At 47.7% G+C, this 21311-nt stretch overlaps 1 protein-coding gene across 2 annotated transcripts in view; it reads right to left on the bottom strand.

Moving 5' to 3' along the window:
- Nucleotides 1-21311, bottom strand: part of CBR4 (carbonyl reductase 4) — a 34008-nt gene that overhangs the window by 1735 nt on the left and 10962 nt on the right. For both annotated transcript variants that reach the window (XM_075335092.1, XM_075335097.1), the window contains exons 2-5: nt 20532-20673; nt 18808-18925; nt 14881-15017; nt 4161-4295 (exon numbers count right to left, since the gene is read on the bottom strand). In XM_075335092.1, the coding sequence (XP_075191207.1) occupies nt 4161-4295; nt 14881-15017; nt 18808-18925; nt 20532-20673 (532 nt within the window). The remainder of the gene's footprint in view (nt 1-4160; nt 4296-14880; nt 15018-18807; nt 18926-20531; nt 20674-21311) is intronic.

The following is a 21311-nucleotide window of genomic DNA, read 5'->3' as shown; positions in this document are numbered from 1 at the left end:
GGGGGAGAAGAGAGAGAGCGAGCGGGGGGGAGAAGAGAGCGGGGGGGTGAGAAGGGAGCGAGAGGGGTGAGAAGAGAGCGAGAGGGGTGAGAAGAGAGCGAGAGGGGTGAGAAGAGAGCGAGAGGCGTGAGAAGAGAGCGAAAGGCGTAAGAAGATAGCGAGAGGGGTGAGAAGAGAGGGGTGAGAAGAGAGCGAGAGGGGTGAGAAGAGAGCGAGGGGCTGAGAAGAGAGCGAGGGGCTGAGAAGAGAGCGAGGGGCTGAGAAGAGAGCGAGGGGGTGAGAAGAGAGCGAGGGGGTGAGAAGAGAGCGAGGGGGGAGAAGAGAGCGAGGGGGGAGAAGAGAGAGGGGGGGGAGAAGAGAGAGAGAGGGGGGAGAAGAGAGAGAGAGGGGGGAGAAGAGAGAGAGAGGGGGGAGAAGAGAGAGAGAGGGGGGGAGAAGAGAGAGGGGGGGAGAAGAGAGAGGGGGGGGGAGAAGAGAGAGGGGGGGAGAAGAGAGAGGGGGGGAGAAGAGAGAGAGAGGGGGGAGAAGAGAGAGAGGGGGGAGAAGAGAGAGAGAGGGGGGAGAAGAGAGGGGGGGAAGAGAGCGAGGGGGGGAGAAGAGAGAGGGGGGGAGAGAGCGAGGGGGGGAGAAGAGAGCGAGGGGGGGAGAAGAGCGAGGGGGGGAGAAGAGAGAGGGGGGGAGAAGAGAGAGGGGGGAAGAAGAGAGAGGGGGGGAGAAGAGAGAGGGGGAGAAGAGAGAGGGGGGGAGAGAGAGGGGGGAGAAGAGAGGGGGGGGAGAAGAGAGAGGGGGGAGAAGAGAGAGAGGGGAGAAGAGAGAGAGGGGGGGAGAAGAGAGAGAGGGGGGAGAAGAGAAAGAGGGGGGGAGAAGAGAGAGGGGAGAAGAGAGAGGGGGGGAGAAGAGAGAGGGGGGGAGAAGAGAGAGGGGGGGAGAAGAGAGAGGGGGGAGAAGAGAGAGGGGGGGAGAAGAGAGAGGGGGAGAGAAGAGAGAGGGGGGAGAAGAGAGAGGGGGGGAGAAGAGAGAGAGAGGGGAGAAGAGAGAGGGGGGGGAAGAGAGAGGGGGGGGAGAAGAGAGCGAGGGGGGAGAAGAGAGAGGGGGGGAGAAGAGAGCGAGGGGGAGAAGAGAGCGAGGGGGAGAAGAGAGCGAGGGGGGAGAAGAGAGAGGGGGGGAGAAGAGAGAGAGAGGGGGGAGAAGAGAGAGAGAGGGGGGAGAAGAGAGGGGGGGAGAGAGAGAGGGGGGAGAAGAGAGAGAGGGGGGGGGAAGAGAGAGGGGGAGAAGAGAGAGAGAGGGGGGAGAAGAGAGAGAGGGGGGGAAGAGAGAGAGGGGGGGAAGAGAGAGAGGGGGGGGAGAAGAGAGGGAGGGGGGGAGAAGAGAGAGAGGGGGGAGAAGAGAGAGAGGGGGGGAAGAGAGAGAGGGGGGGGAAGAGAGAGAGGGGGGGAGAAGAGAGGGAGGGGGGGAGAAGAGAGGGAGGGGGGAAGAAGAGAGGGAGGGGGGGAGAAGAGAGAGGGGGGGGAGAAGAGAGTGGGGAAAGAAGAGGGGGGGGGGGCAGAGGTGCTCTGTCACCAACTGTCTCCATTCTGTGACTTGTGGTGCAGGTGACAGAGTGCAGACAGTTGGTCCCATGCAGCAGGACAGATGGCAGAGCACAGCGGTGACATGCCTGTCAGTGTCTTCCTGCTGGGAGGAGCACACGATCACACTGCCCGACACCGGCCGCTCTCCTGACATCGCAGCAGAGCGGGCGGGTGGACAGTGTGATCACATACTTACGTGCAGGGGGGGATTCAGCTGAAGAACCCCCCCCCCTGTACTGCACACTGGCGCCCCGTTCCTCTCCATCTGCAGGACGCTTCCGGCTCCACACTGACTTCCTCCGGATCCTCCCCTCGATGCTGAGCTGTGACGTGCAGTAGTCACCGCCCACAGCCCTGTCACTCAATCTGAGTGGCGCCGGCATCCTGTGACGTACCCGTCCAGTTTGAGAGCCCGGAAATGCCGGGACGTCAGAGGATGCCGGCGGCCACAGCTCCAGGAGGTCATGTGACCGGCACTGAGCGTGCAGCATAGCGCCGCTCAGTGCCAGAAATGGAAATACAAGCCAATGGAGAAGACGCCTAGAAAGGTAAGTATAACTCCTACAGAAAATAAAAAAAATGGGTGAACCACCCCTTTAAGCATAGCTTATTTATAGAGCAACAGTTCAAAGTAACTTTTAAAAGAGCATGAAATGAACAGTTAAACAACACTTTTAGCAAGATGGAATGGAATATATTACAAAGATTCATCATTTTTAAAAGGCTAATCAATAACATTTACAAAAAAAAAAGTTGTTACTCTTTAACTGCTCATCCGGGTGAGCAGTTAAGGCCCTGTGCGCAATTGCCATTTTTTGCTGCGGATTTCTTGCAGTTTTGCTGCATGTTTCGCTGCATGTTATGTTCATAACATCTCTGCAGTGATTCACCAGCAAATCCTATGGGAAAAAAAAAATGCTGTGCGCACTATGCGGATTTTGACAGCTGCATGTTTTGCTGCGGGATTCCCACAGCAAAAACAATTGCATGTCACTTCTTTTCCGCACATCGTTGCGGGATTTCACTCCACTGACTGCAATGTAATCATGAAATCCCGCAGGGAATAATGCGGGCAGCAAATTCTGTGCGGTTCATTGCGTTTTCCTGCGTTATTCCCTGCGGTATTTCGCGATTTACCTGCGGTAATGTTCATCGCTTGCCTGCGGTTTGCAGGGAAGTGATGTCATTATGACAGGAAAAGGAAGTGGAGCAGAGAGTAAACACACACACAGATCACAGACACAGACACAGACAAAGAACACACACACATCACACACAGACATAGAATACACATACAAATCAAACGGATATATAGAAAAAAAACACGTGTGCTCCGCCGTATTTTTACCGTCCAGCAGAGGTAAACACACAGCGGTGGCCCGGTATTCTCAGGCTGGGGAGGGAGAGGGGCAGGGTTAATGTCCCCCACCTCCCTCCCCCCTCCCGCAGCCGAGAATATCAGCCCGCAGCTGCCCCGGGACTGTCGCATGCATTATGCGGCAGTCCCGGAGTGTCCCCGGCTCTTCCAGATGCCGTGATGCGGTGGCTATTCAGGTAATAATGAGTTAAATGACAGCGGATCGCCGCCATTTAAGTCCCGGCTTGATCATGGCAGCGTCTATGAGACAGCTGACATGATCAACCCGTAAGTAAAGTGAAAAAAAACACACACCGAAAAATCCTTTATTTTAAATAAAACACAAAAAAGCCCCTGGTTCACCCCTTTATTAACCCCCCCCCCCCGAAACACACAGCTCCGGCGTAATCCACGTCCTGCGATGCTTGCATCCAGCCGCGACTGACACACAGCGCTGAATGCAGCCTCACAGCGAGACAGCAGAGGTAACCACAGGGCATTTCCCACGGCCGGTAATGTGAACACACATTACCGCTCGGGAGAAATGCAGCGTGTGCTCACAGGGACTCTATCTATCCCTCTATCTATCCCTCTATCTGTCTTCTATTCATCTGTCTATTTATCTGTCTGCTATCTATCTCAGAAGGAAATTACTTTTTTTTTCTTTTTTTTCAATGTGCTTTATTGCATTGAATGCATTAAAGCACATGTACCAACCCGCATGCGGCAAAACTGCGGCAATACCGCGAACAATACCGCGGTAAAACCGCGGCAAACCGCATGCGGTTTTCGGGTGCGGTTTGCCGTGTTTTTTTACCGCGGGTGCGGTAATCTTTCAGACCCTGCGGAATTTTCCTAAGAAAATTCCGTTTTCCAGTGCGCACAGGGCCTAAAGAGTAACAACCTTTTTTTAATAATACTATTTTTTTAATAATAGTCATTATGTAGTAAAAATGACAAGATTTCTCAGGTAAGTACAAGATGGCAATACCAAGTTTAAGCTGTTTTTTTATGTTTCAGATGTTTAAAAAAATTCTGAACTTTCTTGAAAAAAAAAATTGGTTTGGGTTGACATTTTATGTAAATTTTATTCCCTGGTCTATTGAGCTGTGAGAACAAAAAATAATAAAAAAGAGACAGTTGCACTCTCTGAATACATGGGTGAAGCTGGGTGGTAAGAAACAAAGCAGTGCCACAGAAATATTTATTGAATGGTTTTTCCAAAATCTTACCAGGGGCGACCACATTAACGCGGACATTCTTCCGTGCAACTTCTTTAGCGAGTGACTTGGAAAACCCCACCAAGCCCTCCTTACTGGCGCTGTACACACTCTGCCCGGCATTGCCTTTATGGCCCACAATGCTTCCTGCAATCATAGACAAGAAGGGTCACAGTTACCATCAGTCCCAGACACAGCGACACATGAATATGTACACAGAACCACATGCAGGAATCATGGGGACATCTGTCTGTAAGGTTACTCACAAGACACCTATTTTCCTACATTTCAAACACTTATGGAATATGGCTGAGTTTTTAGCGATCCATCTGACTCCCGTAGGGGACAAAAAGTTTTCATTAGAAACTGATCTTACAAGTGCATCTTAATAAAATTAGAGATCATCAAAAAGTTAATTTATTTCATACAAGTAAAATATATCTTTGTACCGTGTTAGCCAGTAGAGATAAAAAAAATTGTTTAAAAGAGGACTCTGTTCTGAGGACTCTGTTCTTTTAAACAATTTTTTTTAATTTATTTCAGTAATTCAATACAAAAAGGGAAACGCATATATTATATAGAGTGACACACAGAGTGATCTATTTCAAGTGTTTTTTTCTTTTAATATTGATGACTATGGCTTACAGCCAATGAAAACCCAAAAGTCATTATCTCACAAAATTAGAATAATTACCACAAAACATCTGCAAAGGCTTCCCAAGCATTTTAAATGGTCCCTTAGGGGTGCTTCACACATAGAGAGATCGCTACCGAAATCGCTGCTACGTCACGGTTTTGGTGACGCAACAGTGACCTCTTTAGCGATCTCGCTGTGTGTGACACTGAGCAGCGATCTGGCCCCTGCTGTGAGATCGCTGCTCGTTACACACAGCCCTGGTTCGTTTTCTTCAAAGGCGCTCTCCCACTGTGACGCACACATCGCTGTGGGTGACAGTGAGAGAGCGACGAAATGAAGCGAGCAGGGAGCAGGAGCCGGCATCTGACAGCTGAGGTAAGCTGTAACCAAGATAAACATCGGGTAACCAAGGGAAGCCCTTTCCCTGGTTACCCGATATTTACCTTCGTTACCAGCCTCCGCCGCTCTCGCTGCCTGTGCTGCCGGCTCCTGCTCTCTGCACATGTAGCTGCAGTACACATCAGGTAATTAACCCGATGTGTACTGTAGCTAGGAGAGCAGGGAGCCAGCGCTAAGCAGTGTGCGCGGCTCCCTGCTCTCTGCACATGTAGCGACGTTATGATCGCTGCTGCGTCGCTGTGTTTGACAGCTAAGCAGCGATCATAACAGCGACTTACAAGGTCGCTGTTACGTCACAGAAAATGGTGACGTAACAGCGACGTCGTTGTCGCTGTCGCTATGTGTGAACCCAGCCTTAGTCTGGTTCTTTAGGCTAGATAATCATAAGGAAGACTGCTGACTTGACAGATGTCCCAGAAGGCAGTCATTGACACTCCACAAGGAGGGTAATCCACAAAAGGTCATTGCTAAAGAAGCTAGCTGTTCACAGAGTGCTGTATCCAAATATATTAATGAAAAGTTGAGTGGAAGGACAAAGTGTGGTAGAAAAAGGTGCACAAGCAACCGGGATAACTGCAGCTTTGATAGGATTGTTAATAAAAGGCCATTCAAAAATTTGGGGGAGACTCACAAAGAGTGGACTGCTGCTGTAGTCAGTGCTTCAAGAGCCACCACACACAAACATATCCAGGACATGGACTACAACTGTCACGTTCCTTGTGTCAAGCCTCTCATGACCAATAGACAATGCCAGAAGCATCTTACCTGGGCCAAGGAGAAAAAGAACTGGCCTGTTGCTCAGTGGTCCAAGGTGTTTTTTTCAGATGAAAGTAAATTTTGCATTTCATTTGGAAATCGTGGTCCCAGAGTCTGGAGGAAGAGTGGAGAGGCCACAATCCAAGCTGCTTGAGGTCTAGTGTGAAGTTTCCACAATCAGTGATGGTTTGGGGAGCCATGTCATCTGCTGGGGTAGGTCCACTGTGTTTTATCAAGACTAAAGTCAGCGCAGCCGTCTACCAGGAAATTTTAGAGCACTTCAAAGTTCGCTCTGCCGACAAGCTTTTTGTAGATGGAAATTTCAATTTTCCAGCAGGACTTGGCACCTGTCCACACTGACAAAAGTACCAATACCTGGTTAAATAACCACAGTATCACTGTGCTTGATTGGCCAGCAAACTCGTCTGATGTAAACCCCATAGAGAATCTATAGGGAGGGTACTGTCAAGAGGAAGATGGGAGACACCAGACCCAACAATGCAGACGAGCTGAAGGCTAGCAAAGCAACCTGGGCTTCCATAACACCTCAGCAGTGCCACAGGCTGATCACCTCCATGCCATGCCGCATTCATGCAGTAATTCATGCAATAGAAGCCCCGACCAAGTATTTTACTGTACATACTTTTCAGTAGGCGCCAACATTTCTGAGTTTAAGATCATTTTTTCAGTTGGTCTTACATAATCTAATTTTCTGAGATAATGACTTTTGAGTTTTCATTGGCTGTAAGCCATAATCATCAACATTAACAGAAATAAACACTTGAATTCGATCACTCTGTGTGTAATGACTCTATATAATATATGGGTTTCCCTTTTTGTATTGAATTAAATTACATTTTTGATGATATTCTAATGTATTGAGATGCACTTGTATCAGCTGATTGCATTAACACTAGAACTACTGGACTCGTGACACCTATATAGAAATACATGGTGCAAAGTAGTCAAAATTCCAGAAACTTCAATCTCAGTTATCACTATTCATCTGGCAAAATAAGAAACCTAGAATTTCCCAAAAAATGTTATGTACACATAAGAGGAATGGAGGCCTAGGTTTACCGAATATTTACGCTTATTATTTAACTAGTCTCATTAAACAGACCCAAAATAGTCTAATTACAGAATTTAAAAATAGTTGGGTACATATAGAAAAACATTATAATCGAAACATTCCCAAATCAGATATCATTTTGGCCCAACTTTTAAACACACAAAAAACATTAACTAAATTTCAAACAAGTAAAGCAGAACTATGGGCATGGAAATCCCTATTAAAAACATTGATGAAAGATAATGTACCTTTGGAGGATATTAAATGTTGCCCAATTGAAACAATACAAATTCTGACTCCCAAAATGAACATAATAAAATGGAAACAATACAACATAAACAATTTTCTCGACCTAATAGAAAATAACAAAATCTTGCCCTTCAAAAACATACAAAGTAAATTCAACATCCCAAATAAAGAGAAAAAAAATGTGGTACCGTATAGAAAATTTTCTTACAAACAAAAAAACCTAGATTTCAGCTTCCTAAACCCCTAATAAATTTATTGCATAATCCACTAAACCAAATTATTTGGAAAACCAGTAATATATATGCCTTGCTAAATGAAGATTATGAATTTGAGAAAAAGCTAAACCTAAATAATTGGGAGAAAGATTTGCACAAGGAATTCCCTATAAGTACATGGAAACAAGCTCTGGAAACAACTTATGCAACTGCAACCTGTGCTTCTCTTCAGGAGACATATTATAAAGTGTATTCCAGATGGTACTATACCCCTCTAAAGTTGTGCAAGTTTTCTGCTGAAAACTCACCACTATGTTGGAGAGGTTGCGGGAAAAATGGATCCTTTTTCCACATTTTCTGGGGATGTCCTTTACTTAAACCCTTATGGAAGAAAGTCAGAGACCTCTTAAAGCAATTGACTACAAAAGATATAAATCTTACTCCAGAATTGGTTATTCTTTCCATAGGGTTAGAAGAATATGAGAAAAAGTATAGATACATTGTCTGTCACATTTTCTTAGTTATTAAGAATTTATTAGCAGCCAACTGGAGAGAAGAAAGAATCCCATCTATTTCAGAAGTTACGGACAGGGTTCAGCTCATAATTTATATGAGTATAATATTGCGTTAAAAGAAAAAACTATCAAAGATATAAAATAAGATGGTCTCTTTGGTCCCAGAAATACATGCCAAGAAGGGAATTTTGTTACTTACCGTAAATTCCTTTTCTTCTAGCTCTTATTGGGAGACCCAGACGATTGGGGTATAGCTACTGCCCTCCGGAGGCCACACAAAGCACTACACTAAAAAGTGCAAGGCCCCTCCCCTTCTGGCTATACCCCCCCGTGGTATCACGGGTTCTCCAGTTTTAGTGCCAAAGCAAGAAGGAGGAAGCCAATAACTGGTTTAAACAAATTAACTCCGAATAACGTCGGAGAACTGAAAAAACCGTTCAACATGAACAACATGTGTACCCGCAAACAACAAAAAAATCCCGAAGGACAACAGGGCGGGTGCTGGGTCTCCCAATAAGAGCTAGAAGAAAAGGAATTTACGGTAAGTAACAAAATTCCCTTCTTCTTCAGCGCTCGATTGGGAGACCCAGACGATTGGGACGTCCAAAAGCTGTCCCTGGGTGGGTAAAGAGATATCTCATGTTAGAGCTGCAAAACAGCCCTCCCCTACGGGGATGTCACTGCCGCCTGCAGGACTCTTCTACCTAAGCTGGCATCCGCCGAAGCATAGGTATGCACCTGATAATGTTTGGTGAAAGTGTGCAGACTCGACCAGGTAGCTGCCTGGCACACCTGTTGAGCCGAAGCCTGGTGTCGCAAAGCCCAGGACGCACCCACAGCTCTGGTTGAGTGGGCTTTCAGCCCTGAAGGAACCGGAAGCCCAGCAGAACGGTAGGCTTCCAGAATTGGTTCTTTGATCCATCGAGCCAGGGTGGCTTTAGAAGCCTGCGACCCCTTGCGCTGGCCAGCGACAAGGACAAAAAGTGCATCTGAACGGCGGATAGGCGCCGTGCGAGAAATATAGATTCTGAGTGCTCTCACCAGATCTAGCAAACGTAAGTCTTTCTCATACCGGTGAACCGGCTGAGGACAAAAGGAAGGCAAGGATATATCCTGATTAAGATGAAACGAGGATACGACCTTAGGGAGAAACTCCGGAATGGGGCGCAGCACTACCTTGTCCTGGTGGAACACCAGGAAGGGAGCCTTGGATGACAGAGCTGCCAGCTCAGACACACGCCGAAGCGATGTGATCGCTACGAGAAACGCCACTTTCTGTGACAGGCGAGAAAAGGAAACGTCCTTTAGAGGCTCGAAGGGCGGCTTTTGCAGAGCAACTAGTACTCTGTTCAGATCCCATGGATCTAACGGCCGCTTGTACGGGGGCACAATATGACAGACCCCCTGTAGGAACGTGCGCACCTTAGGAAGACGTGCTAGACGCTTCTGAAAAAACACAGATAGTGCCGAGACTTGCCCTTTAAGGGAGCTGAGCGACAAGCCCTTTTCCAACCCCGATTGCAGGAAGGAAAGAAAGGTGGGCAATGCAAATGGCCAAGGGGATACTCTCTGTGCAGAGCACCAGGATAAGAAAATCTTCCACGTTCTGTGGTAGATCTTAGCAGACGTTGACTTCCTAGCTTGTCTCATTGTGGCTACGACTCCTTGAGATAATCCTGCGGAGGCTAGGATCCAGGACTCAATGGCCACACAGTCAGGTTCAGGGCCGCAGAATTCTGATGGAAAAACGGCCCTTGGGACAGTAAGTCTGGTCGGTCTGGCAGTGACCACGGTCGACCGACCGTGAGATGCCACAGATCCGGATACCACGATCTCCTCGGCCAGTCTGGGGCGACGAGTATGACGCGGCTGCAATCGGATCTGATCTTGCGTAACACTCTGGGCAAGAGTGCCAGAGGTGGGAAGACGTATGGGAGCCGGAACTGCGACCAATCTTGAACTAATGCGTCTGCCGCCAGAGCTCTTTGATCGCGCGACCTCGCCATGAATGCCGGGACCTTGTTGTTGTGCCGGGACGCCATTAGGTCGACGTCCGGCACTCCCCATCGGCGACAGATTTCCTGAAACACGTCCGGGTGAAGGGACCACTCCCCTGCGTCCATGCCCTGGCGACTGAGGAAGTCTGCTTCCCAATTTTCTACGCCTGGGATGTGAACCGCGGATATGGTGGATGCTGTGTCCTCCACCCACATTAGAATGCGCCGGACTTCTTGGAATGCTTGCCGACTGCGCGTCCCTCCTTGGTGGTTGATGTATGCCACCGCTGTGGAGTTGTCCGACTGGATTCGGATCTGCTTTCCTTCCAGCCACTGTTGGAAGGCCAGTAGGGCAAGATACACTGCCCTGATTTCCAGAACATTGATCTGAAGGGTGGACTCCTGCGGAGTCCACGTCCCCTGGGCCCTGTGGTGGAGAAACACTGCTCCCCACCCTGACAGACTCGCATCTGTCGTGACCACTGCCCAGGATGGGGGCAGGAAGGATCTTCCCTGAGACAATGAGGTGGGAAGGAGCCACCATTGTAGAGAGTCCTTGGCCGTCTGGGAAAGAGAGACTTTCCTGTCCAGGGACGTTGACTTCCCGTCCCATTGGCGGAGAATGTCCCATTGAAGTGGGCGCAGATGAAACTGCGCAAAGGGAACTGCTTCCATGGCTGCCACCATCTTCCCGAGGAAGTGCATGAGGCGCCGTAAGGGGTGCGACTGGCCTTGAAGGAGGGATTGCACCCCTGTCTGTAGGGACCGCTGCTTGTTCAGCGGAAGCTTCACTCTCGCTGCTCGAGTATGAAACTCCATGCCAAGATACGTTAGCGACTGTGACGGTGACAGATTCGACTTTGGAAAGTTGATGATCCATCCGAACGTCTGTAGAGTCTCCAGCGTAGCATGTAGACTGAGTTGGCATGCCTCTTGAGAGGGTGCCTTGACAAGTAGATCGTCTAGGTAAGGGATCACCGAGTATCCCTGAGAGTGCAAGACTGCTACCACCGCCGCCATGACCTTGGTGAAGACCCGGGGGGCTGTCGCCAGACCGAATGGCAGAGCTATGAACTGAAGATGATCGTTTCCTATCACAAAACGTAGAAAACGTTGATGTTCTGTAGCAATTGGCACGTGGAGATAAGCATCTTTGATGTCTATTGAGGCAAGGAAGTCTCCTTGAGACATTGAGGCAACGACAGAGCGGAGGGTTTCCATCCGGAACCGTCTGGCGTGCACATGTTTGTTGAGCAGCTTTAGATCCAGAACAGGACGGAACGAGCCGTCCTTTTTTGGAACCACAAAGAGATTGGAGTAAAACCCTCGCCCTTGTTCCTGAGGCGGTACAGGAACCACTACTCCTTCCGCTCTTAGGGAGTCCACCGCCTGCAGCAGGGCATCTGCTCGGTCTGGATGTGGGGAGGTTCTGAAGAACCGAGCTGGAGGACGAGAACTGAACTCGATTCTGTACCCGCGAGACAAAATGTTTGTCACCCACCGGTCTTTGACCTGTGACATCCAAATGTCGGAAAAGCGGGAGAGCCTGCCCCCAACCGGAGATGCGGAGGGGGGGGGCTGGAAGTCATGAGGTAGCCGCTTTGGAAGCGGTTCCTCCATTTGCTTTCTTGGGGCGTGCGTGAGCCCGCCAGGAATCTGAGACTCTTTGCGTCCTCTGAGTCCCTTTGGACGAGGAGAATTGTGTCTTGCCCGAACCTCGAAAGGACTGAAACCTCTGCTGCCATTTTTTCTGCTGAGGTTTGCTTGATCTGGGCTGGGGTAAGGAAGAGTCTTTACCCTTGGACTGTTTAATGATGTCAGCCAATGGCTCGCCAAACAGTCTATCTCTAGATAAAGGCAAGCTGGTTAAACATTTTTTGGAACCAGCATCTGCTTTCCAGTCCTTTAACCACAAGGCTCTGCGCAAAACTACCGAATTGGCGGACGCCATTGAGGTGCGGCTGGTAGATTCTAGGACCGCATTGATAGCGTAAGACGCAAACGCAGACATCTGCGAGGTAAGGAACGCCACTTGCGGCGCCGCTGGATGTATGATAGCATCCACTTTTGCTAAACCAGCTGAAATAGCTTGGAGTGCCCATACGGCTGCGAATGCTGGAGCAAACGACGCGCCGATAGCTTCATAGACAGATTTTAACCAAAGGTCCATCTGTCTGTCATTGGCATCCTTAAGTGAAGCGCCATCCTCCACTGCAACTATGGATCTAGCTGCAAGTTTGGAAATCGGGGGGTCTACTTTTGGACACTGGGTCCAGCGCTTGACCACATCAGGGGGGAAAGGAAAACGTGTATCCTTAGAACGTTTAGAGAAACGCCTTTCTGGATGAGCGTCGTGTTTCTGGATTGACTCTCTGAAGTCAGAGTGATCCAAGAAAGCACTCAATTTACGCTTGGGATAGAGGAAACGAAACTTCTCCTGCTCTGCAGCTGCCTCCTCTGCAGAAGGAGCTGTGGGAGAAATATCCAACAGTCTATTGATGGCTGAGATAAGATCGTTTACCATGGCGTCCCCATCCGGGGTATCCAGATTGAGAGGGGTTCCAGGATAAGACTCCTGATCACTCTCTTCAGACGCATCACAGGGCGACTGATTGCGCTGAGACCCTGAGCAGTGTGTGACGTTGAGGGTCTTTCCCAGCGAGCTCGCTTAGGGTGGCTGGGGCTATCATCTGAGTCATAATACTCAGCCTGAGAAGCCGAGGACCCCCTTGTAGTCTGGATTAATTCCAACTGAGGGGGATTAGAGGACAGAGACCTCGCCGTGTCCATAGACTGAGCCCCAGTCATGGATTGCAAAGTTTCAAGGATTTTTGCCATAGTCACAGACATTCCATCAGCAAAAACTGCAAAGTCTGTCCCTGACACCGGGGCAGGACTTACAAGCGTCTCAGCCTGGGTCACTACCCCTCCGGACTCCGGCTGGCGAAGCAGCACCGGATCTGAGCATTGCACACAATGGGGGTCTTTGGAACCTGCTGGTAGAGCAGCCCCACATGCAGCACACGCAGTGTACACAGCCCTAGCCTTGGCAGCCTTGCGTTTTGTGGATGACATGTTGCTGCCTCCTCAGAGCGATCTGGGGTATCCAGCCAGGAAGCGACCTCACAGTGCAAGAAATAAATAAATATATATATCTGGTGACACAGTACACCAATACACACTGAGGCACTAGAGGGGCCAGCTGAAATGCCGCTTACCGCCCGCTTAAGAGCGGGTGTGTGGTCTCCAAAAGCCCCCTAGTCCAGGTCTCCCAGAGCCTTGCGTCCTTCCTCTAGCCAGACTGCATGTAATGGCTGCCGGCGTCCTGGGAGAGGAGGGGGGGCGGGCCCTGGGCGTTCCTGACTAAGAGCGGGAAGCCTGCTTCCCTCTGTGCCTAGTGAGAGGGCTGGAGCATGTAAATCAGGCTCCAGCCCTCGTCGCTGCTGCGAAACAGCGTCTCTCCCCTACCCTGATTGACAGGGTGGGGGCGGGAACGAAGCGGAGCTAGGCCGCAAAAAGCCGGGGACTGGATTTATAAACGCCGCCGCCGTAAAAGCGCGGTCGGCGTGTCCCCGGCGCACCACAAGTCACAGCAGCGCCGCCCGATCCAGTGGGGGTCGGCGCTGCGTTCCCACAACACAAAGTCCCCCAGTAAACTGTAGGAACACTAACTCCAACGTTACGGTCCCCGGCGCACTACAACACCCAGCCAGCCCGGAGTGTGTCTGTGCCTGCCGGGGACACAGAGTACCTGTATGATGCAGGGCCTTGTCCCTGATTGTACTCCTGCTCCATATCCATCAGGTGCTATGGGTCTGTGGATGGAGCCCGGCGTCAGAGCTTAGAGGCCGGCAGGATCCCACTTCCACAGAGCCCTACAAGGGGATGTGGAAGGAAAACAGCATGTGGGGCTCCAGCCCCTGTACCAGCAATAGGTACCTCAACCTTACAACACCATCCACGGGTGAGAAGGGAGCATGCTGGGGGCCCTATATGGGCCCTCTTTTCTTCCATCCGAAATAGTCAGCAGCTACTGCTGACTAAAATCTGTGGAGCTATGCGTGGATGTCTGACCTCCTTCGCACAAAGCTTGAAAACTGGAGAACCCGTGATACCACGGGGGGGTATAGCCAGAAGGGGAGGGGCCTTGCACTTTTTAGTGTAGTGCTTTGTGTGGCCTCCGGAGGCAGTAGCTATACCCCAATCGTCTGGGTCTCCCAATAGAGCGCTGAAGAAACCTTGTTTTGACTTAGTTCCTTGACATTATCTAAATAATATAAATGTAATATGTTATTTCCGAATGTGTTTATATACTGTGCTAAATGAATATGAGTTTATAATCTTGCTTGACTTTGAAACTTAATGAATTGCCTTAACGTCTTCCTTCTTCCCTTTCTCCTCGCCCTTTATATTCCCTAACTCCTTCCATTCCCACTTCCCCTCCAATACCCCTTCCCATCCACTTTTAGCCTACCCTTTCTTCCCTTCCTCTTCCCCTTCTTTGTTATTTCAACAATATTCTTAAGAATGCATTTTAAATACTTCAATTAACCCCTCCCCTGTTATTGTAAACCCCTTAAAATGTATTAAAGTATACAAAGTAGTCAAAATGACTACCTCAGTAGTTCTAGTGTTAAAATGTTGGCAAAATTTATAATCACAGGGCCAGACAGGTTTATTTATTTTCGGTGGTGGTTATGGTCTTCTAATCTAATATTGACTAAACAAGAAGTGTAGAGGGGATTTTTTTTTTATAGTTGGGGTGTACACATCAGTTAAAAATATTTAGTCACATAACATTCACAAAATGAAGTGAAATATTGGATTATTAGCTGTTATACATGAGTAAGCAGGAAGGCACTTTTATCCCCTGCCTGTGTGACAGTCATTACCAATGTTGACAATGGCTCCACCGTGCTGCTGCACCATACCCCGCAGTGCGGCTTTACATGTGTACATCGGTCCTATCAGGTTAATGGATATTTGAGATAGAATGTCTTCTGTCTTGGTCCTAAATAATAATGCATCTCTGTAATGTAAAGGACACAGGATAGCACAGCATAAATGTTCATCCAGGGTTCCTCAATGGCCAAAACCCAAACGTAGATTGGTATTATTAGCACTGGATCATCAGATGAAGAAATCAGCAACATTAGATCACACACATTGGCGTTGGTACAATTTTCTGGGCAACCCAAAAATATTATTGGTATTAAACATTTACTTAGACACCGGAATGACTTGAAAAAAAATGGCACAGAATCCGTGAATAAAACCCAAAAGGTTTTTACACCAGTCAGAGAGGATACTGTACGAGGCTACGAAAGTTATAAAATTCCAAATAAAAAAATAAATTTATTCTGGAGGATCAACCTCATTATAGGAAGCCATGTAAAGAGCGAATTTAGATCTTGATTATCTTACCAAGTAGCCAGTATCGGAGATTCCTTAACATCAATGTATTAGGATCTGGCTCCCTATAGTGGTGAAGTAGTGGAACTACAACCTTAATTTTACAGTCATAAAAGAATATACTCACAGCAGAAAAGAAGGCAACCAGTCCAGTTAGCCCAGGCCAACACATCTAATGCACAAACAGGATGCAGACAAACCTCTCAATATGATGGACACTTCACAGGTGCAAGGTAAATTGCACACTAGTGACGCGCACAGGGCGCTGTTCACACTTGTATGCGCATGATGTCCAGCCAGCAACCTATTACCACGCCCTTACTATTAGATTAGGAGGGTTACCCGGACACTACTCACTGCAGCACACAAGGGACAGAGACTCCACTATGCACGGCCTCTATTAAGAGGCCTGGCTGCACCCCGTATAAAAAAGTGCAAAAAATATATAAATACATTTTTGGGGGAGTTTTTATCTCCTCTTTTTGTTGCTATTTTTGATATTTATCAGTGTAGGGACCTGCAAGCATGAGGATCTGTGATGAGGATTGCAGGCTTACGTACATTGGCCAATTTACTAACGAATACCTCATATATATTTGAGGGGTGCAGCCAGGCCTCTTAATACAGGCCGTGCATAGTGGAGTCTCTGTCCCTTGTGTGCTGCAGTGAGTAGTGTCCGGGTAACCCTCCTAATCTAATAGTAAGGGCGTGGTAATAGGTTGCTGGCTGGACACCATGCGCATACAAGTGTGAACAGCGCCCTATGCGCGCCACTAGTGTGCAATTTACCTTGCACTTGTAAAGTGTGCATCATATTGAGAGGTTTGTCTAGATGTGTTGGCCTGGGCTAACTGGACTGGTTGCCCTCTTTTCTGCTGTGAGTATATTACATTTTTGGGGGAGTTTTTATCTCCTCTAGAGTCATAAAAGAAAACTAAAAGATTTATGGCAGATGAATAGAAGAAAAAAATCTGGCCATTAAGTGCAGCGCTGTTTTCAAGGTGACAAATTAAGCAATGTTCTTACTCACAAATCATTTCCTGAGGTTCTTCACAAGTGCTCTTCTGCCCCCAAGAGACTGGAATCACAGGGCCAACACAGGCGAGGATAAAAATGACTAAATGATCACTCTTTCCTTATTATTTTTCTTTCTTTTTGGATCTACACCCAGATTTGGGTCAAAAACCACATCTCCTTCTACTAAAGCTGGGGTAAAGCGGTGCGGCCACAAGATACAAGGTATAGTAATAATCTGCACACTGTAATATAGTGATGTTTGTTATCTAAAAACGAGAGTTAAAAAATCCCTTTCCATCAAATTCCCAAATTAAAAGGGAAACCCGTCACCATTCTCATGCTGCCCAAACTGCCAGGTATATAGTTTAGAAATCTGTACTTTAAGCATCCAGCCATGGACCATAAGCAGAGACCAGACTAGCCCGGCGCTGCCCTGGACAGAGTCTCCCAGCTCCACATTATGTTATTAACATGACTGTGCCTAGGCAAACACAGAGAGACCTGTCAATCACCTGTGGCAATGGTGGGAGAAGCAGATCTAAAGCATATTGTCTCTGAAACAACGAAGCGTTTCAGAAAAAGATATAACTGGCAGCAATCATACAGCCAAGCTGTGACTCATGCTGCCTGCAGTTTGGACAGCAAGAGTCAGGTGACAGGTTCCCTTTAAGGAAAGAAAACATAAATTGCAGGTAGCTGACATGCAAGTTGCATGGGATTTCTATCCTCCCCTATGGAGGAAGAGAAGTGATGCAACATGTACTGTATGTGGCCCAGCTGCAACATAACAGCTTTAGGCCCTGTGCGCACGCTGCGGTTTTTGCCGCGGATTTGCTGCATGAATTGGTGCAGAAAATGTTCATAACCTTTCTGCAGCCTTTCCCCAGCAAAATCTATGGTAAAAAAAAATGCTGTGTGCGCACACTGCGGTTTTTTCCCCTATAGGTTTTGCTGCAGCAAAAAGAATGAGAATGTCACTTCTTTTCTGCAGGTACCTGCGTTTTTTGGCATAGATAATGGTAAAAAAACGCAGGGACCAACCCGCGGAAAAACCATGGCAAACCGTAGTAAAAATATGGGTGCGGTTTTACCAAGGGTTTTGCCGCAGGTCCAGTATTCTGCCAGAGGGTGCAGATTTTTATTAAGAAAAGTCCATTTTCCAGTGCACACATAGCCTTAGGGGCACTTTGCACACTACGACATCGCAAGCCGATGCTGAGCGCGATAGACCCCGCCCCGTCGCAGCTGCGATATCTTGTGATAGCTGGCGTAGCGAACATTATCGCTACGGAAGCTACACACGCACTCACCTGCCCTGCGACGTCGCTCTGGCCGGCGACCCGCCTCCTTCCTAAGGGGGCGGGTCGTGCGGTGTTACAGCGACGTCACACGGCAGGAGGCCAATAGAAGCGGAGGGGCGGAGATGAGTGGGACGTAAACATCCCGCCCACCTCCTTCCTTCCTCATTGCAGCCGGGAGGCAGGTTGGAGATGTTCCTCGCTCCAGCGGCTTCACACACAGCGATGTGTGCTGCCACAGGAACGAGGAACAACATCGTAACATCGGTCTTTCCCAAATCATGGAAATGACCGACGCTACAACGATGATACGATTACGACGCTTTTGTGATCGTTAATCGTATCAAAAATGCTTTACACACTATGATGTCGAGAGCGACGCCGGATGTGCGTCACTTTCGATTTGACCCCACCGACATCGCACCTGCGATGTCGTAGTGTGCAAAGTGCCCCTTAGAGTCCATACACAAAGTATAACAATGTGCAAAAGGCGCTGCGGTGGTGCACCGGGTCCTGTCTGTGTGAGGCTCCCTCGTATGTCACATGTGCTGCTCCTGGATCTGGGCTATGGCCGCAGAGGGGCTTCACAACTAGATTTCAAATCCTCAGAGGCTAAAAGGGCTGGACACGTGTAGAAGGAGCTCGAGCCTCTGTCCCGGTGAGAGCTCTTCACTTTGCCGTTCCATTCTGCTAACACAAGCTAAAAGATATGTGACCACGAGACAAAGTCCCTATGATAAGTGCGCTGCCAGAGTAAATACAGGAACAGTTGTCATGTGCTCGTATATGGGGCGCTCCAATGGAAACCTGTAACCTCAGGGGAAAAAATCAATTTAAAACAGTTTTTAATATTTTTTAATAATAAAAAAAAAAAGCTATATTGTCTAATAAGATGAGGAACAGTTCTGTGTGACAGGAACCCTTCCTCTTCATGGATAGAGAATCAGCTGTGTGGGGTGCACAGTGTCAGAACCTAACCGATCCAATATTCATGACCTAAGGATATGTCATCAATGTGCCTGGACAACCCCCTTTAATCTTTCTGTGCGATAATTTCGGGGTCATATACTGTGTACACAAACGATTGCTTACCTATTTATCCCAGCGGCGTTGACCAGGTAATTAACATTTCCAACATTTTTTACAATTTCTTGAAATGTGCGGTGAACGTCTTGTTCTTTGGAGACATCACAGCCTAGAGCTAGGTGACCTATGTGACAAATGACACATCGATTGCATGCACAAGTACTAGATGACGCTGTAGACACACCACACACAGTTCACATACAGAAAGCCTGCACGGCAATTCTACAGCCCCAGCCTTGGGCCTAGCCTTTACACAATCTATGTGGGGGGACTGGGACAACAAATGCATTATTGGCAACCTAAAAAAAAAAGCCAGCACCAAATGTGCACTACAGCACTAAAAATTCCAAACTGTACTTATTATAAAATTTGACATTTTTGGCAAAAAATTGCAATTTCTTGAGCTACCTCGCCACATCACGGCAAATCTCTTTGGGGCAGTCCTACTCTAAAATATTTTTATATAAAATGTGCCATACGGCCTCACATATGAAAAAGTAGAACTGCTCTTAGCAACACTTACTTGGTGCTTTTCAATCCTGTACCCATGACTGAATTGGTTGGTGGCTGACCCCCACCTTGCCATGCACCCCAATTTGGGATGTATTCCACCTGTCTAGATTTTGGCGGTTGGTGACTGTTCACATTCAGCCATCAGGCCCTGTCCACAGGCTAATTACTTCATGCAGCATTTGCTTGGGCCTGTCCCGCCCACAGCCATGATTCAGTCATGGGTACGGGATTGAAATAGACCAGGTGAGTGCTGCTAAGAGCAGTTCTACTATTTCATATGTGAGGCCGTATGGCACATTTTATCTAAATAGTTTAGTGTAGGATTGCCCCAAAGAGATTTGCTGTGACGTGGCGGGGTAGCTCAAGAAATTGCAATTTTTTGCCAAAAATTTCAATTTTTTTTTTTTTTTTTCAAAGTACAGTTTGGAATTTTTACTGCTGTAGTGCACATTTAGTGCAGAAATCTCTGTCGCCTGAATGACTTCCACCTTTTTATTTTGTGCAGTGATCAGCCCAAACACCAGGACTGTCAGTTTCCATAGGGGCTATTTATAATTATATATGGGATGCATAAAGTGATCTGATGGATACCTGCCACCTCAGAAAACACTATGTACTTGCAGAAATTAGGTTTATCTGCAAGAAAATGGCATTGCAATACTTAATGCCCAGCTACTGGGAGAAAATGACCTAATTTCCTCCTGGGAGCTGCTGGCTTTCAGTCATGAGTGTGGTGCAGGGAGTGAGAACATTCATCTCTCACAGTGCCGCTCACTGTAAGCACGGCTAAGCACTTTAATGGTCGGCTTTGCAGCACATCTGTCAATTGACGGCTCCAGGGAGGAAATAAGTTGATTTTCTCCCTGTAGCCACAATTTCAATAAGGCAGCCAAGCAGCATTGTAATGCTATTTGTATACAGATTAACCCTATATCTGCAAATAAATAGCATTTTCCGTGATGACAGGTTCCCTATAAGCTACATAGATCCTCCTTAAAAAGTCATTGAATATCAGAATTGTCCCTCAGGTGTTAAGTGTTATCACCCTCGCTCTTATAATCAATATATTCCTTTATTGCCTTTTGCTTAGCGTTATAAAAAAACAAACAAAAAAAACAATGAAATGGAGAAATGTCCATGGTGAAATGAACAGACATTCTTTCTAGGCCGTAGCACCAGACCTGATTTGGTGGACAGACCCATCTATAGATACTAACCTCCAATCTCCTCGGTGGTGGCTTTGGCTACATCCAGATTCCTGGATATAACAACAACCTTATAATCTCTCTGAACTAACAGCTTTGCCACAGCTTTTCCAATCCCCCTGGATCCTCCAAACACGGCACAGATTTTACTCATCTACAAATACAAAGAAGGATAATTAATGAAACCAAAGTAGTTCAATACCGGCAAGTACAACGCAGTGATGGCTCGGTGTGGCACCAAAGGTCTTTGCAGATCACTGTACCCCGGGCGCGGCTCAGGCATCTAATGTGTCACAGATGTTTCTGCCGTCCTCACACATTTGCTAATATTTCCATCCACTCGAGGCCATGCACCAATTTACATAAAATAACATAAAACCGATAAAAGAAGCTTTTGCCTCCCTCCATCCACTCAATACAGACGACTCCAGTGTGTTGATGGCGCCAGGGAGAGCAGCCATAGGGGATTCCATCTTATCCTTTCTGTCCCTATAAGCCAAACCTCAGTCAGCCTAAAAAAAAAATGATCTGAGTACTAAGAGTTCAATTCCCGAAGCCCGATGTGTAAAGGGAACTTATGAGATTTGGGGCCACTAAACTACCAAAGTGGCAAATTCACTAGAATACCGGACTCCTCGCAGGTCAATTATTGGTTCTCTCACTTCCCAATTCAAAAATGGCCGGTTTTGGCACGACACGTTCATAAAAGCTAAACCTCAGCTACATGATGGTGGTTTTAGGTTCCCAACAAGAATCCCCATGTTATGAGCACAATTCCAAATCTCCAAGCCC

The sequence above is a fragment of the Anomaloglossus baeobatrachus genome, chromosome 1, assembly GCF_048569485.1.
Source record: "Anomaloglossus baeobatrachus isolate aAnoBae1 chromosome 1, aAnoBae1.hap1, whole genome shotgun sequence".
NCBI classification, from domain to species: domain Eukaryota; kingdom Metazoa; phylum Chordata; class Amphibia; order Anura; family Aromobatidae; genus Anomaloglossus; species Anomaloglossus baeobatrachus.
This window is presented reverse-complemented; position numbering and strand designations above follow the sequence as displayed.